The sequence below is a fragment of the Myotis yumanensis genome, unplaced genomic scaffold, assembly GCF_028538775.1.
Source record: "Myotis yumanensis isolate MYYU_CA2020_CCGP unplaced genomic scaffold, mMyoYum1.0.hap1 SCAF_24, whole genome shotgun sequence".
NCBI lineage: Eukaryota > Metazoa > Chordata > Mammalia > Chiroptera > Vespertilionidae > Myotis > Myotis yumanensis.
In genome coordinates, this window is record NW_027223775.1 from 8,693,481 (window position 1) to 8,711,759 (window position 18,279).

Here is an 18,279-nt window from a genome sequence, read left to right on the forward strand (position 1 = left end):
AGGCACTTGTTCCAGTCCCTGTGGATGGCCCTTGTGTGTGCTGACCCACTGAACAGTCACAGAGGTGAGTGAGTAGGTACCGGTGCACCAGAAAGAACCACCAAACCAGAAAGGATAAATGGTGATGTGATCTCCTTGACCCAACCTCCACCAGCCTAGTGTCTGCCCATCACGATGCTCATGCCTTCTTACTTGTCCAGTAACTGCAGGTGGGAGAATCAGGTTAACATGTCATAGAGCACACCAGACGGTTAACATCCAGTTCTCTTTATTACTGACAATTATTCACAACCCTTCAAGCAAAGGTAATCCCCGCATCTACCACCCAAGCCTCAATCCCTCCCCATGAGAGATTCAGGTGCATATTTCAAACTCCTTAGGACAAATCTCCCCAAAGAAACCATCGAGTCCCCTGCCAGCATTTCCCCCCCAACCCCGAGTAGTTGTCTGAAACTGGCTGCTGTGTTCCTGTATGGTACACTTATGTCTGGGCTTCAGTGCCCAAGTGCCCAGATGGGCACCCAGCTAGACACTCAAGCAACAGGATCACAGAATGGGAGTTGGGTCATGGAAGGTTCTACAGCCACAGTGAGGACAGGGGTAAGCACAGAGCCAGACCATGCCGGGCCGCCCCAACTGCTGCAGCATCTGCTTCAGCACGGCATGCATCTGGGCAAGTCGGCCCAGGTTGATGGTGCCGCTCCTTTCCTCGTAACTCTCCAGGGGGGCCGCATAAATCACGCAATACAGCTTGCTCAGCCCGACGATGTGGCGAGGCAGGTCCTCCAGGACGGTCATAGAGATGGGGTTTTCACAGAAACTGAGGGTCATGAGCTGAGAGCAGTGGCTCAGGGCAGGCAGGATGTCCAGGAACTGGGGGTCCATGATCCCACACTCATCCCAGTCCAGGTCCTGGAGAGTGGGGGAGGCTCTCTCTAACAGAAATTGGAGTGACCCAGAACTGATATTGGTCAGGTTGAGCCCACTGAAACTCAGGCTTTTGAGCTGGCTGACATTCAGGTGCTGGGAGAGATGTCTCAAGTCTCTTTCGAAAAGCAGGCAGTTAGTGATGGACAGGGTCTCCAAGGGGGTCTTCAGGCACCTGGGGAGACACAGAGCAGTTACATGTGGGGGATGGACCTGGTGGGCAGAGGCAGGTGAGGATGATCCAGGCCTTCAGGGTGAAGAGGCCCATGTCACCGAAGCCTACAGTGTTCCAGATGATGATCAAACCCAGCATGTTGCACAGTGAAAAGGGACATTCACGTCAGAGCAAATTTGAGTGGAATCTTTCTCCATCTGTTATCTGCTCCGTGACGGATCCAACTGGATGAAACCTCACACACTCCATTTACTCATCATACACCCCCAGCCCAAACACACAGGTGTTGTGAACATAAAGATGGGAGGTAAAGATGGGAGGAGCTCAGAAAGGAGCCTGGCCCAGGGTCTGAAGCAGGAGGCAACCAGTGCATTTTAGTATTGGAGACATGTCCCGAAATGCCTGCAACTCGGGCTTCCTTCCAGCCACAGCCTAGACCCCTGTCACCATCATCTCTTAGCCCAATGAGGCCTCTGGCAGATGTGCAGAAAGGGCTAACCTGGGCACAGTCAGGCAACATCCAGCGAGGGCCGCCACCCTCCAGGAACTTAGATCACTGCATTGTCCACAAACCACCTATCCCATCTCGTAATGCCTCCCTCCAGAATCCTGCATTTACCAGGCATTCTGTTTGCGAGAGCCTATGGCAACCCTTGGCAGACAGGTGATTGAGGCAGGTTTGGAGTGAAAGGCTGCCATGGCCAAATCTCTAAGTGCGGAACTTAACCCCTGAAACCGCACCTTTGATTGGCTTTCCCCTAGTCATTGCAATCCTCACTTGTTTCTATTGCATCATCTTCCCTTAGACACCACTCAGAAGGATTCCCAAAGCTACCATCCCCTGTCCCGAAGCCTCCATTACGCCAATTCCTAGCAAGGAGTCTCTTTACTAGCCTCTGTCCTAGTGCATACGTCCTACCTTTGTCTGGGGGGTTATGACACAACATGCAAGGAGACAGAGCAGTGAACAAGACACTGACTGTGTGGACCGCCTAGTGGCTCAGGCACTCTAGCACTGCTGAGGGACGGCACACGGGAGAGCCCGTCACTGTGCGCTGAAATGGAAAGGGACTCGCTCTGGTCGGCAGGGAAACCTCGCCACCCCTCACCTGAGGATCTCGTCCAGGCGGCCTTTGAGGATGGAGACATCGTCCAAATAGAGCTCCTGGAGGTGGGGCAGGCTGAGGAACTGAGAGGAGACCAGGCTGACACACTGCTCCTCCTGCTCCAAGGTGGTGTGAGAAGACGTAAAGACGTGGGAGAGCAGGAACCGGCGCAGATTGCCCATCTGGCCCAGGTAAGGAGCGAACTTCCTCAGAGTGGACAGCTTCCAGGTACAGTTTACCTCCAAATCCTGGACAGAGTCCAGCTGCACCATATCCAGGATGTTAATGTTTTGCTTTGACATCGCAAACACCTTCAGCTTCTTACAGCAAAGGTGCAGCAAACCTCTCCTCTCGCTGACTTTCTTAATCAGGTAGCTGAGGGACTCATCAAGGACACCTTTCTTGAGGCAAAGGTCTACTAACACCTCCACGGGGGCCAAGGGTGAATTTGGCCTGGCCGTTAAGCTGTGCACTTTCCCCCTCTTCCTCCTGGGCTGTGGGGCCTCAGGCTCCAGCAGTGAGCACACTTGGGCTCTGGTTATGTCCCACAGGATCCAGAACTCCTGATGAACTCTCTTCTGTAAATTGAGCACCTGCAGTATCCATCTCCTGTGGAGAAAATAGGAGATCTGCTGGGGTGCATTAAGATAACAAGGAATAAGACCATGAGTCTAGGAATCTGGGCAGCTGGGCCAGACACCTGACTGGACTTTGACTCCATGGCCCAGGTATCAGCTGCTCCTGGTGCTACTGGGGTCCTTCATGGTCCCCATTCCTGGTACCTTTAGGTGCCACCAGGAAGGAGTGGGCTCGTGTCCCTTGGGTCACCCTCGGCATCTTCATCAGCCCTATCTATCCGAAGCCTGTTCCCAGAATGACCCCAGCAGTGGCTCCAAGGCCTCCCTCAGCTCTCCCTTTGGCCCTGCACACACCCGGATCCCAGCTGTAACTGCTCAGATCCCCAGGGTGCTCCCAGGCTACTGGATCCCCTGTACCTGGGTCGAGTCTCCTGGGCAAGCAGGGCATCGAGTCCCTCCAGCACAGCCTGCAAGATATCCTGGTGAGGCTGCCGATGGTTCATCAGGGCCCCCAGAGGGAGGCAGGGGAAGGGCCAAGCCTGCACCATGGCCTTCAGGACTTTGCTGTGCTTCCCAGCGAAGGCTGCCATGAACAGAGGTGGGAAGAGCTCCACAGGAAGCCACTCCAGAGCAGCGATGGCCGAGGCTTCATCCCTCAGCAGGCTCTGACATGCCAATTCCAGGAGTCTGCGTGGAGCCGGAAGGCTCATCCCCATGAAGCTGCTATGAAAGAGATCCTGGGAGACAGCCGGGAGCAAGGCATCTTGTCAGGCTGAGCATGAGCAACCCCGGTCTTTCTCCCTTCAGAGGGACCAGCTGAGGGCCAAAGGCACTGCTCCCGCAACAACTGGAGCGCCCCCAATTTACCACAACCCCGTTTTCTGCTTAGGGGCCGCAAAGCCACTCAGCCCTGCCTCTCCTCTGACACTGGCAGGACAAGAACCAGGCACCAAGGAGGGGTGAGATGACCACTGGACCCCTCCCACATCTACCCACTGGCTAGCTGGAATTCTGCTGTGCAGTGAGTCCTGGGAAACCAGAGAGATGATCCCAACCTTTCCAGGGAAAACGTTTCTGAGGATCACTGAAGGGCTGAAAACACCTGGAGTAGGGAGCAGCCCGTGGCCCAGGACTGCCTCTTGCTAAGTTCCAGGAAATAAAATAGATGGGGAAGATTAAGGAACACCCACACAATGGGTACCATTGAGGCCTTTGACACCTTTTAAATGAGGAATCCTAAAAGCACCACAAACGTTTTCTAAAGCATGGGAGAGCTGCAGGTGAGAAAAATAACCATTAATTCCAACATGTACATTTTATTGTGTGCCCCTTCTATGAATATTAGAATGACCACTTTATCCATGACAACAGAGGGCTCACATGTCACAAGTAAGGCTCCTCTCAATAAGAGACTGCAAGCCCTGGTCAGTGTTGCTCAGTGCGGTGAGCATCCTCCCGTGCCCCCAAAGGTCACTTGAGGGCTCCATTCCTAACCCCCGTTAGGGGGTGGGCAGGAGCCAGCTGATGGATGTTTCTCACATCAATGTTTCTCTCTCTCTCCCTCCCCCCACCCCCTTCCACTCTTTCTAAACATCAATTGGCTGTTATGAAAGACTTTCCATTAAGACCTGTTTTCACACGCACAGCCCGGCCGCTAAAAACTACAAAAAGGATTTTGCCACGTTGGCCTACAATAGGCTCCTTAGAAACACTCGACTTTCAGACACAGGGGAAACTTGCCCTGTGAACCTCTATGCATGGCAAACATCAAAAGAGAAATCAAAACGTTTTGCATTAAGGCAAACCTGCACCCAGAGGCAAAGGCAAAGTCTGCTCATTTGTAAGGAAGAAAGGACAAATCTCTGGGTTCTTGGCCTGCAGGTCCTTGTGGACCACCTTAGGCTCCTGACTCACCAGAGGGGCGTGGTGAAGGGAGCCCTGTGCTCAGACCTGGGCATTGACTCTCATGCTCTAGCCTCTGTTCCCACCTCGGCCTCCTCGGAAGCCATTATACCTCGTCTGACCACACCTTCCTTTTGAGGTCCTAGCTGAAATGGCTACTTCCACCTGAGAGCAGAACCTTAGTCCTGGATCTCCAGGCATTTAACCCTGATGGGGTTTTGCACTCTCCACACCTCCAGCTGAACCCCAGGTCCATGCATGAAAGGAAAAGAAAAGGAAACCAAACTGGAAGTAGACTTGATGGGGGTGTTGGTGCCACATCAAAATTCCCTAATGTTCCCGTTAACACACCTTTAGGGAGACAGTGGTATCATCTCAAGAGAGAAAGAATTTCAATGCAACAGTATTGAGGACCAAACAGTCCCTGAGACTTGATGTTACCTACAATTGCAAATCCCGTGCCCATTCCAACAGGAACAGAGGGACAGTTGGTCTTCCAGATTTTGAGGAGCATGCCTTCCCCAGAGGAGGTCCGGCCAAAATCACATCTAGGGGCTGATCAGGAGAGGGGAGGGGCTGCACGTTTGTAATGGGACCAAGGGAATTACCCAGGACAAGGTGAACATTTGGGAAACTAAAAGACTCTGACTGCATAAACTTGAGTACTTAAAAGGCTAGCGGTGAAGGAGGAAACTGGGTGGACCCCTTAAACCCAAGCTGACGGGGAGTATAGGCAGGAGATTCTGTCACCCTCCCTCTGTGGACGTAAAGGGCATTTCCTCCCAGAAGAACCAGACCAGCTCAGCAAACTGGCTTGAGAAAATTAAATGTGAAAACGTGGGTTGTGGAGAGGCCAGAGGAGGGGTGTGGCAGCTCAACCTGGGATGTGACTTATCCAATTCTGAAAGCCACTGAGGGGTGAGAGTCGTGGGCTCTTTGGAATCTTGGAGGCACAGAGAAAAATAAATGTGGGCCAAAAGACCTGTGTATCCTTATCAAGGAGCTGCGACAGAGGGCATTCTCTTTAGCTCAGGCATCCTCTTCCACATCCCAACCTTTCACAGGCAGCAGGTTAGTCCCAGCCAAGTTCCAGGGACTAACATGATTGCCAAAGTCTGTATAAATAACTAATGTTTGCTCAACCCTAGGGAACAATCCATGCAAATTTGGCTTCAAAAAGCTCCTTCTGGGCCCACGCCTAAAACTCTCACTCAGATCGTGAGGGAAGATGTCCTCCCTCAGGATTAAGCTCAGTGCACAGATACACCTTCCCCTTCAGAAGATTTGAAGCTGTACTTGGCATGTAAGGATCTGCCATAGTTTGAGATATCCCCATGCTGTACTGGGTCACACATCAGATCTATTGAAATTGAGGGAGAGACAGACAGAGAGAGAACCAGAGAGAGAGAGCTTGGGGGTTGGGGGCGAGAGAGCGAGAGAGAGACAGAGGCAGAGAGGAGCAACTTTTCTGCTCTTGTCTACCCCCTGCATTGTGATGCCCAAACAACTCTCATGTTCCAGGCAGAGGGACCACGTGACACATTACCACAGTGGTGTTGACCAGAAAATTCCAGACTGGCTGTTGAGGTTTCTGGAAGAGGTTCAAACTGTAATGAGGTCAGCATTTGAGTCTAGACTTGGTATCATGGGCTTTTAGCCTGAGGGTGCCACCTGGGGGCTGAGATTTTCTCTTTAACACAGACATTATATGCACCAGGCGGAAACTGGAAAACTGTAGGAGCCCAAGCTCAGGCAGCCTCTATGAGATCCCAGTGCCCAGGAGATACAAGGAGGTAGTAGGAACCACTAAGAATGACCTAGAAACAAAGTCTGAGGCAAACATACCTTCTTCATGAGCAAGAAACACTCCTCTATCCACCCCCGCACAGGGCATGTGCTATGGCACAAGGGGCAGGAGAACTTCCTGCCCAGTATTGGACAGGCCCCGCCGAGTCCCAGCACCCACACATGAATTTGGGGGATGTTTTCACCACATCCTGGTCACCTGCCACCTGCTCTCATCATGGCCCTCACTTATGGACAGGACACAGTAGCCTCTGAGCCCATGAGGAGGGCCGTCCTCTGCAACCGCCTTCTCCAGTCACAAAATTCCTACTGCGATCCCAGGTCATCTGCCCTATGGACCTTTTTTTGAATGAAGGGGGGTCCTTAGAATGCGCTCCAAGTCTGGGACCCTCTTTATGCATCCCTGGAATGTCAGTCAGCCCATCATGAACCTGATGCTGGGGACACCCACTGATAAGAGAAACCACGAGTTCTCCACAATTCTTCTGAGCTGCTTTGGAGAACATGACAAGCTACATTGTACAGAAGGAAAATCAACATCCGAGCTGCCTTTCTGGATCCAAAGAGGCACCAAAGAGGCAGGAGGATGCCCTTCCTGGGATCCACAGCAAGCCCTGACTCTGTGGGCCTTCACAGGCCCTGGGGAACAGTCCCCATGCATGGGCTTTCCCATCGTCCACTCTATGAACCCAGCCTTGGAGCAGACACCCTTCCACCTGGCTTCTTTCCCTCCGCAGTCAGACCTCTTCTTATCCTGACATATTTAGTCCTCTGTGCCTTTTTCAAACTCACAAGTCTCTGCTGGCACTACCTGCCCTGCCTCTTCCCAACCAGACCTGGTTTCACATCAGCCACAATGACATCTAGACCTAAACAAGGGATTGTCCCTCCTCCCTCATCCCCAAGGAGAACATGCCTCACATCCAGGACATGCCTGGGTCTAGACATTTAATGCCAAGGGTGGTGCAGGAGGGCTGGCAGGAGGCACTGGCACAGAGTGGACATGTTATCTGGGATGTCCCCGGGTCAGCTGATCCTTGCCCGCCAAAGACAGACTCCTCTCCTCTCTCTCTTCAATCCTGGATTTACTCAAGAACATTCACTGAGGGCCTAAGGTGCATCCACTGCTATTCCGGATGATCTGCAGGGACACCTCATGAGAATGTCATGGTCTTCCTCAGAGTATCTCTTGGGTTCCTCAGAACCCTCACTTGACTGAGCAGACAAACGAAAAAACAAAACAACTGGGCTGGAAAATGAGCAAGTCATAGGCTGCTCTTGCTTTGCACGGTAGAGCACGCCACACAGAATGGTACCTCCAGCTAATACCCTGCCCAGCAATCCTAATAACCATAGGAAAAGTTGTTATTTTTCAATGGCCATTACAAATTTTTATCACAACATTAAAAACTCTGTTATAAACATACCGTACATGTAAATAAATAAAGTAGTAAAATCACTACTTAGCATCCTGTGATTTTAAATATTTGAGAATTAAAAACTGACATGAGCCTTTGCAAACTATTTCAAGACTAGTTTAAACATGGCTTGCGGGTCTTCAGCTCATACAACTTTCCACACAGCGTGAGAATCTTTTCCATGCCCTGCTGAACTGTCACATTGCTTTTTAGGTTTGGATAAGCTTCCCAGGTCCCATCCTTCCTGCTGCCTATGTGGGCACCTGTCTCTGGGAGAGTTCCTTTAGTGTGAAGCTCTTTGCCCTCATGGCTTGCCCTGGGATCTCTCCATCCTTTTTTTGGTCACAACCATGTTCCTCATTTACACTTCTCTGGGAGCTGGCCATTGTGAACCTGAAGCTGGGTTCTGAGTCACGATGATGAGCAAAAGTAATTCCTCATGTTTGGCAGAATTTAAGAAATTACCCAACCATTTCACTTTCCAAGTCTCATTACTTCTCTCTCCAGACAACAGACCTTGGCAGGGGCCAAAAATTGACTTCCTTCTCCATGTGCGGCAACTGAGGCCTGAGTCAGTCGCCTGCGCTCATATCGCTGAGTGGGTCATGGTAAGGTGACACAAGAAGAAGGCCCTGGTTCCTGGTGTAAGGCTCCCATGGCCATCACCAGGGCCAGCCTGATGGGAGTGTGCCTAGAGTAATCACCAGAGAATGGGAACATGCCACTCTCTGTGTGGCAGCGGTGGACACGACCAGGGTCATGGGCAGAGAGCAGGAGTGTCCATTTAGGTGACAATCACCCACCACAATTCAGGTGCTCGGCAGGTCCGTGCTCAGCCATGGTGTATGGACCCGGTCAGGTCTTCAGGAGGATGGGGGAGGCGATGGCGTGATATTCCCAGGGAGAACTAGGAATGATCTGCAAGTATGTAAATTTACTGATGATGTGTCACCCACAAGATCAAGGAAGCAATTGTGCATGGAGGCCCTCCCACAGCTGAGGGAGAGGGAAAGAGAGGGGTGGGGAACCCAGCCCAGCACTGGGGCCACAGGAGGCATAGCTCCAGGGTGTCTCCCTCTTGGCCTGAGCTCCACTATGCCCCTCCGCCTCATCCTCTGCACAGGTGGATCACACTAAGGAGGGCACCTTCTGGCAGCCCAGGGCTGACAATTCTCTCTGCCCCAAACTACTGTGCAGTCATGGCCTTGACCTCTCCTCTCAGGGTCCTGGGACCAGTATGTCCTGAAATAGCCACTCTCAATGGGGCTGAGACACTAGTAACAGGAGGGGTTACCACCAGGTGACCTTAGTACCAGCAGCATCTGTGTGAGGCCTGATCCTCCCAATGCATGAGGGCGAGGTCTCTCCATCCCCATTCTCTAGCTCCCAGGCCTCCCTGATCTCCTTGGGCGGTAGCCAGGGGACAGGTTGTGCACTACTGTTACTTTGTTTCAAGAACCATCCCTAACCCTCAGTGGTGCAAGCTCAGGGGAAGAGACCAAAACTTACCTGATGCCAAACACCAGTTAAGTCTGTGGGCTCTCATGCCAGCCCTGCTCTGAGCAGAGTTGCTGAACATGGGGTCTCTAACACACTACAGCTTCTTGTCTCATGCTCGCTCTCTTTTACCCCATGGAAAGGCAGGAGAACAAATGATTTTGGGGGGACAGGACCTGAGAATACAATGGCTGCTCCTGTTTCTGCTCCCCCAGGAGGGGCCTGAGGATGCAGATCCCACCTATTTCCCTGGTGATGAGAATGGAAGAGGTGCAGTGCTTCTCTAGACACCCAAGGCGGCTCCCGTAACCAGCTCACCTGAAGATGTCTTCCTTCCATGCTGCTTTCAGCTCAGAATGGCCTCACGCCCTCCAGTACTTGGTTGCCCTGGTGGTCCATGGTCTCAGTCACCTGTGTCAACCCAGGTCAGAGTAAGAACCAACTGGTCCCCAAACAAGGAATCAGCATGTTGACGCACATACGTAGGAAGCCATGGGCTCCTGTGAAAATCTTTGAGAACACCTTGGAGGAATCTGAAAACAGGAGACGTGCCCTGGCTGGTTGGGCACACAGGTATCCAACCAAGGGCTGAACGACCCAGCAGAAGATAGTCGGACTTCCTCCTTTTCATCTGCAGACCTCTGGTCACTGCATTGCACCGATCCAGCACGCAAGTCCCATGAGCCTGCTGCAAGGCACAACATGCAGGCATCCGGTCCTCACGGTAGTGCCGCTCCAGCACAAGGACCCCCTCAGCCCACTGCCCCAGTAGACGATACTTGGGCACCTTTGTAAGCAGGCATTGGGCATCCAATTCCAACTATGGATGCTCATCCCCCAAAGCAGAAAATGGGACTTCTCCCTACACGGGCCAGTGGCGCAGCACAATCACTCTGATCCAGTGTGTGGGCCCCACAAGCACACACCCCTTGCAGACAGCTCCTGGGCCCTTCTGTGTGCTATCACTGGGCATGTGCCTTTCCAACCAAGGGTGCATGGCTCCCTCAGTAGGATCCACGGGATTCCCCCCTCCCCCCGCCCGGCTACCTACCTCTCGACAGTCTGCTGCTGGATCCTAAACTCCTTCGTGATTCAGACAGGGAAATCACTTTGGCCAGAGTCCCACTGCCTCAACCACAAACTACGAGATACCCGCCTCCACACACTCATGGGCACCGGGCCCTCATAGTGAGCTTCAGAGTAACGCTAATCCAGCGACGGTCACACCACACTGGCTAAAGGCACAGTTCCTGAGCCGCAGGCCCCAAGAATCTTCCATCCCAGGCAATGGTCTTTGGGAACAAACAGTGAGCACATACCAGTGAGACCTCAGACAATCTTTTCCACAAGAGCCGGAACAATAATCACATCCAAAACACCTTGCAAAACAATGCTGGGGGTGAGTCACATTGCTAACCCGTGATAACACTTCATCCACAAAGATGAAACTGACAGTCAAGACCCAACTATCCCAAGAGAACCCAAATAGCTCAAGTAGGGAGCTCTGCTAGATTACCAATCCCAGAAGACCTGAGAGATCACACCAGTAGAAACACCCCCAAAAGAACCTGGGTGGGAAAGCAGTTGAATCTAGCACACAGATACAATACCGATGTTACAACAAAACATAGGGAGACAAAAAAGCAATCCGCAAAGGAATGAATAAAGTGCAATCAACAGAAAAGGAGTTAAATGAAATGGAGGCAACTAACATGTCAGATGAAGAAAGTTTAAAATGCAAGAGGAGAGCCTATGGGAGCTTTGGAACAACACCCAACAAAACAACATCCACATAATAAGGATACCAGAACTACTATAGGAGACGAAATGAAGCAAGGAATAGAAAACATGTTGGAAGAGATAATGACAGAAAACTTCCCTGATATTGGCAGAAAATAACTATGCAAGTGCAAGAACCACATAGAGTCCCAAACAAGATGAACCCAAAAAGACCAGCACCAATCCACATCATAATTAAACATCAATGCCAAAGTAAGAATCATAAAGGCTGTCAGAGAAAGACAGAAAGTTACCCACAAGGGATCTCCCATTAGAATATCAACTGATATCTCAACAGAAACACACCAGGCCAGAAGGGGATGGAATAAAATATACAAAATGATGTGAAACAAGGGACGGAATCCATACCCAGAAAGTCTATCATTCAAAATTGAAGATGGAATCTGGAGATTCACAGACAAAAAAAGGGCTAAGAGAGTTTATTAACACCAAGCCAGCGAAGCAAGAAATGCTAAAAGGACTGCTGTAAAAAGGAAGAAACAGAAAGGCAAGATGAAAGAAAAATATAAGAATAAAAATGATGACAATCAAGTACATTTCAATAATAACATTAAATGTAAATGGACTAAATGCTCCAATCAAAAGACATAAGGTAGGTGAATGCATAAGAAAACATGACCCACCTCAGAGCAAAGGATTCACACAGACTGATAGTGAAGGGATGGAAAATAAAAGTGTTTCAGGTAAATGGAAATGAGAGAAAAGCTGGGGTGGCAATGCTTATATCTGACAAAATAGAACTCAAAGTTAAGGCCATAACAAGAGATAAGGAAGGCCACTGCATAATACTAAAGGAGCCAATTCAACAAGAAGATAAAACTCTGGTAAACATATATGCACCCAATACAGGAGCACCCAAACACATAAAATACATACTTCTGGAAGGTATCAAGGGACAGATAGCAAGATAGCCACAGTCAGGGACTTTAATACCCCATTGACACCACTGGATAAATCCCCTAAACAAAAAACCTCCAAAGAAACAGCAATCCTAAATGACTCTCCAGTTCAGATGGACTTGACATCTTCAGGACATTTTATCCCAAAGCTACCAAATATACATACTTCTCCAGTGCACATGGGACATTTTCAAAGACAGACTACAGATTAGGACACAGGCAACGTCTCTTCAAATTCAAGAGCATAGAAATCATAATAAGCATCTTCTCAGGTCACAATGGCATAAAACTAGAAATCAACTGCAATAAAAACAATGAAAAAATCAAACACTTGGAGGCTAACTAGAATGCTATTAAACAATGGTTGGGTTACCAAAGAGATCAAAGAAGAAATAAAAAAGCATCCTGGAAACAAATGACAATGTAAACACACAATCCAAAATCGATGGGACACAATGAGAGCAGTCCTGAGAGGGAAGTTCATAGCTCTACAGGCCTACCTCCCGAAACAAGAAAAAAATGGTAATGAAATATCTAACCTTGCAACTTAATCAATTAGAAAGAGAGCAACAAGAAATGCCCAAAGTACTCAGAAAGAAGTAGATAATAAAGATCAGAGCATAATCTCACTCAATCATGGATAATAAAGATCATTACAAACTTTTGAACAATAATAGATACAGAGGCAGAGCTGCCTCAAACTGATTGTCAAACTGCAGCGGGAAGGCCAGGGAGGTTTGGGAGGCAGGAGGGAGGGGAGTAGGAGATCAACCGAAGGACTTGTGTGCATCTATATAAGCATAACTAATGGACATGGGACACTGGGGGGTAAGGGAGGGCAGGGGTTTGTCAAGGGTGGGGGGGATAAAAAGGGCACTTAGGTAATACCCTTTGTAATACTTTTAGCAAAAAAAAAAAAAAAAAAAAAAGATCAGAGCAGAAATGAACAACAAATAGACCAAAAAAATAATACAAAAGAACAATGAAACCAAGGGCCGGTTCTTTGAATGGATAAACAACAATGATGAACAGCTAGCCGGCCTCACCAAGAAACAAAGAGAGATGACCCAAATAAACAAAATCAAAAATGAAAGAGGTGAAGTAACAAATGACCCCACAGATATACAAAGGATTGTAAAAAATTACAACAAACGACTCTACTCCAACAAACTGGACAACCTCTGTAGCTGGACATCTGTAAACAAGGATCTGAAGTCCTGCCATGAAGAAGTTTATGTTCTATCAGGAGCACAGTGTGACTTGCGAGTCACGCTGGGTCAACATGGCACACAATCTTGAGTTCCAGAAACATTTACCTCCCTGAGAAAGGCTACGATTAAATAGTCGTGGGTGTAAAACAGAAAGGGAGGGCACAGCTGCAAGTTGTCCTCAATATGCTTTTGGAATAATATAGAACAAAACAAGATTTAATTGATTAACTGCTGATGCACTGACCTTGTACCAAACCCCAATAAAAACGATGGTGAGAGTGCAAAGTTTGATACATGCCTGAGCGAGATGTAGCCCTCTGTCCGGCATCAATCATCCTGTGTGCTCGTCTTACCTCTGTATCTTTGGTTCAGTAAACATCCCTCAATAATCTGGACAAAATAGACACATTCCTAGAAAAATACAAGCTTCCAAAACTCAATCAGGAAAAAGCAAAAAAATCTGAACAAGGTGAAAACTACTGATAACATTGAAACAGTAATCAAAAAGCTTCCAGAAAGCAAAAGCCCTGGATCAGATGGCTTCAAAGGGGAGTTTTACCAAACATTCAAAGAAGAAGTAAAAACAATTTTTCTCACACTCTTTCAAAAAGTTCAAGAGAAAGGCACACTTCCAAGCTATTTTTATGAAGCCAGCATTACCCTAATCCGAAAACCAGAAAAAGACACCACAAAGAAAGAGACTTATAAGCCAATATTCCAGTTGAACAGTGATGCTGCAATCCTCAACTAAATTCTAGCAAACTGGATCCAGCATTACATTAGAAAGATCATACACCATGACCAAGTGGGATTTATCCCAGGGAGGCAAGGCTGGTACAATATCCGCAAATCAATAAGCATGATACATCACAGGTACAAATTGAGAGAGAAAAACCACACAATCCTATCAATAGGTGCAGAAAAGGCATCTGACCAAGTGCAACAGCTTTTTCTGACAAAAACACTCAGCAAAGTGGGAATAGAAGGATCATCCCTCCCCATATAAAAGCCTTATATGAAAAACCTACAGCCGCCATCATACTCAATGGGCAAAAACTAAAACCATTTCCCTCAAGAACAGCAACAAGACAGGGATGCTCGCTTTCACCAGTTCTGTTCAAAATGGTACTGGAAGTGCTAGCCACAGTGATCACACAAGAAAAAGAAAGAAATGGCTCCCAAATTAAAAAAATAAGAAGTAAACTGTCATTAGTTGCAGATGACATGTTAGTGTACATAGAAAAATTCAAAAAATCCGTAAACTTAATAAATGAATTTGGCAGTGTACCAGACTAAAAAATCAATGCCAAGAAATCGATGGCTTTTTATACACCAACTAGAGGCCCGGCGCACAAAAAGTTGTGCACCCGGGGGGGAAGGGAGGGTCCCTCAGCCCGGCCTGTGCCCTCTCGCAGTCTGGGACCCCTCGGGAGATAACGACCTGCTGGCTTAAGCCTGCTCCTGGGTGGCAGAGGGCAGGCCACATCCCTAGGTGCAGCCCCTGGTCAGGCTCAGAGCAGGGCTGATTGGGGAGTTGGGGCGCCGCCCCCTGTCATGCACAGAGCAGGGCAGATTGGGAGGTTGCGATGCCACCCTCAGTCACACTCAGGGTAGGGCTGATTGGGGGGTTGGGGCACTGCCCCCTATCACACACAAGGCAGGGTCGATGGGGAGCCTGATGTGCCACCCCCTGTGACGCACAGAGTAGGGCCCATCAGGTCGTTGGGGAGCTCCCCCGTCACGCACAGAGTAGGGCCGATAGGGGAGTTAGGCCACCACCCCCTGTCACACACAGAGCAGGGTGGATCAGGGGGTTGGGGCGCCACCACTGTCACACTGAGGGCAGGGCCGATGGGGAGGTTATGGCTCTACCCGTCACAGACAGAAGAGGGCCCGTGGAGGAGGGGGGGTTGGGGCGCCACCCCTGTCACACACAGAGCAGGGCCGATCAGGGGGTTGGGATGCCACACCCTGTCACACACAGAGCCGCAGGGCGATCAGGGGGTTTGGGCGCTGCACCCTGTCATGCTGATCTGGTGCCAGGAGACCTCTCGGCTCTGCTGATCCCGGTGCTGGGAGGCATATTACCCTTTTACTATATAGGATAGAGGCCTGGGGGCCGGCTGGTTTGCCCTGAAGGGTGTCCTGGATCAGGGTGGGGGTCCCCACTGGGGTGCCTGGCCAGCCTGGATGAGGGGATGATGGCTGTTTGCAGCTGGTCACACACCCTTCAGGGTGGGGGTCCCCACTGGCATGCCTGGCCAGTCTGGGTGAGGGGCTGAGGGCTGCTTTCAGGCTGGCAGTTTTGACTGAAGCTCCTAATAACTCCTTTTTTTCTTTTTTTTTTTTTTTCTTCTGGGCCAGCTTTAGCTCTGGCTCTAGCTCTGAGGCTCCTGCTGCTGGTTTGTTTGTCATTCTATAATTGAAACAATGTATAACTTCAGCTCTGAGATCCCAGCCGGCTATAATTTTTCCAAAGTTTCAAACTGCCAGCTCAGAGGCCTGCAAGGCAGGCGGGGAACGTTGGAGTCTGCAGTCACTAGAGCAAGCAAGCCTCATGTTCGCTTCCAGCTGCCAGGCTGACAGCCGCCATCTTGGCTGACAGTTAATTTGCATAAGGATATGCTGATTAGCCAAAGGGAAGGGTAGCGGTCGTACGCCAATTACCATTTTTCTCTTTTATTAGTGTAGATAGTGAACTTACAGAAAGAGAGTTTGACAAAAATCCCATTATCATACCACCAAAAAAATTAAGATACCTAGGAATAAACTTAGCTACCAAGGTAAAAGACCTCTAGCCAAAAAACTGCAAGACTTTGAAAAAGAGATAGAGGAAGACAAAAACAGATGAAAGAACATGCCATGTTAATGGCTTGGTAGAATCAACATCATTAACATGGCTATACGAACCAAACCGAACCACACATTCAATATACTCCGCATTAAAATACCAACAGCATATTTCACAGACCTAGACGGAACTTTCCAAAAATCCATCTGTAATTAAAAAAAATAAGACTCTGAGCCCGAACAGGTTGGGCTCAGTGGATAGAGCGTCGGCCTCCAGACTAAAAGGTGCCAGGTTCGATTCCCATCAAGGGCATGTACCTTGGTATGGGGCACATTCCAAGAAGGGGGTGTGCAGGAGGCAGCTGACCATGTATCTCTCTCATCGATGTTTCGAACTCTCTATCCCTCTCTTTACTCTTTGTAAAAAAATCAATAAAATATATTTAAAAGACAAACAAACCCCAAATAGCTGCAACGGTCCTGAGAAAGAACAAAGTAGGAGGGATCTCAATACCACATATCAAGCTGTATTACAAAGCCACTGTTCTCAAAACTGGCTGACACTGGCACAAGAAAGGACATATAGGCCAATGGAATAGCATATCGAACCCAGAAATTAACCCAAACCATTAAGCTCAATTAATATTGACAAAGGATGCAAAAACATACAAAGGAGACGAAACAGTCTCTTCAATAAATGGTGCTGGGAAATTTGGTCAGACACATGCAGAAAATGAAACTAGGCCACCAATTTACACTTGCACAAAAAATAAACTCAAAATGGATAAAGGATTTAAACATAAGACTGGAAACTATAAAAATATTAGAGGAAGCCACAGGCAGCAGAGTCTCAGATATATGCTGAAGCAGTATGTTCACTGACACAGCTCCTGGGGCAATAGAAAATAAAGTTAAACAAATAGGACAACATCAAAATAAAAAGCTTATTCATAGGAAAAAAGAAACCATCAACAAGACAACAACAAAGCCCACTGCATGGGAGAACATATTTGCCAATGTTCCCTCTGATAAGGGTTTCAACTCCAACATTTATAGGGAATTCATACAACTTAACAAAAGGGAGATAAACAATCCAATCATAAAATTGGGCAATGGAACGAAATAGATACTTTTCCAGAGAGGACAAAAGGAAGGCCAAGAGACATATGAAAACATGCTCAGAGTCCCTAATCATCTCAGAGATGCAAATCAAAAGGACAATGAGGTACCACCTCACAGCTGTCAGAATGGCTATCATCAACAGATCAACAAACGCCACCTGCTGGCAAGGATGGGGAGAAAAAGGAACCCTCCTTCCCTGCTGGTGGGAATGCAGACTGGTGCAGCCACTACGGAGAACAGTATGCAGTTTCCTCAAAAAAACTAAAAACGGAACCCCCATTTGACCCAGTGGTCCCACTTGTAGGAATATATCCCACGAACCTGGAATTACCAATCAGAAAGGATACATGCACCTCTATGTTCACTGCAGCACAATTTACAATGGCTAAGACCTGGAAACAGCCTCAGTACTGTCAGCAGATGAGTGGATTAAAAAACGGTGGTACATCTACACACTGGAATGGTATGCTGCCGCCAAAAAGGAAGGAGCACTGACCATTTGCAACAGCATGGATGGAGCTGGAGAGTATTATGCTAAGCGAAGCCAGTCAGTCAGAGAAAGATAAATATCACATGACCTCACTCATTTGTGGAATATAATGAACAACATAAAAAGATGAACCAAACCGATCTCCTGGATCAGACCATCAACCCTCAGAGGGAAGGCAGGGGAGGTGGGGCTGAGGGGGAGAGATCAACCAAAGGACTTGCATGCATGCATATAAGCCTAGCCAATGGACGCAGACACCAGGGGGTGAGCGTGAGGGCATGCCTGCGGGGCGGGGGTGGGGGTGGGGGTGGGGGTGGACGGGCAGTGGGGATAAGAACACACATGTAATACCTTCACCAACCATAAAAAAGAAAGAAAAGAAACCCAGGAACGTATCATCAGGTGAGAATTCACACACTCACACTCAGGCACACTCAGGCGCACTCACACTCACACCAGGAGAGGGGGCTCTGCCCCTCTCAGTGGGAATCACCTCTTATCTCCCAGCCTGCCCACCACTTTCTCACCAGCTGAACCAGAGGACAATGATGAGTGACG

The 18,279-nt window shown here is 48.9% G+C and overlaps 1 protein-coding gene across 1 annotated transcript; it reads right to left on the reverse strand.

Moving 5' to 3' along the window:
* Window positions 1–546: 546 nt before the first annotated feature.
* On the reverse strand, window positions 547–5,009 carry LOC139000601 (melanoma antigen preferentially expressed in tumors-like). Its single transcript, XM_070402748.1, has 4 exons — window positions 4,987–5,009; window positions 3,204–3,536; window positions 2,212–2,817; window positions 547–1,102 (listed from the first exon to the last, which is right to left on the reverse strand). The coding sequence occupies exons 1-4, from the start codon at window positions 5,007–5,009 to the stop codon at window positions 547–549; spliced, it is 1,518 nt and encodes a 505-aa protein (XP_070258849.1).
* Between the last annotated feature and the right edge of the window lie 13,270 nt (window positions 5,010–18,279).

Coding starts and splice junctions, on each gene's coding strand:
- LOC139000601 (XM_070402748.1), bottom strand. CDS start 5,009: ATGTGGCACCAACACCCCCATCA. Junction 2,818..3,203: donor GCCCAGGAGACTCGACCCAG/GTACAGGGGATC, acceptor TTTTCTCCACAG/GAGATGGATACTGCAGGTGC. Junction 1,103..2,211: donor CGCCTGGACGAGATCCTCAG/GTGAGGGGTGGC, acceptor GTGTCTCCCCAG/GTGCCTGAAGACCCCCTTGG.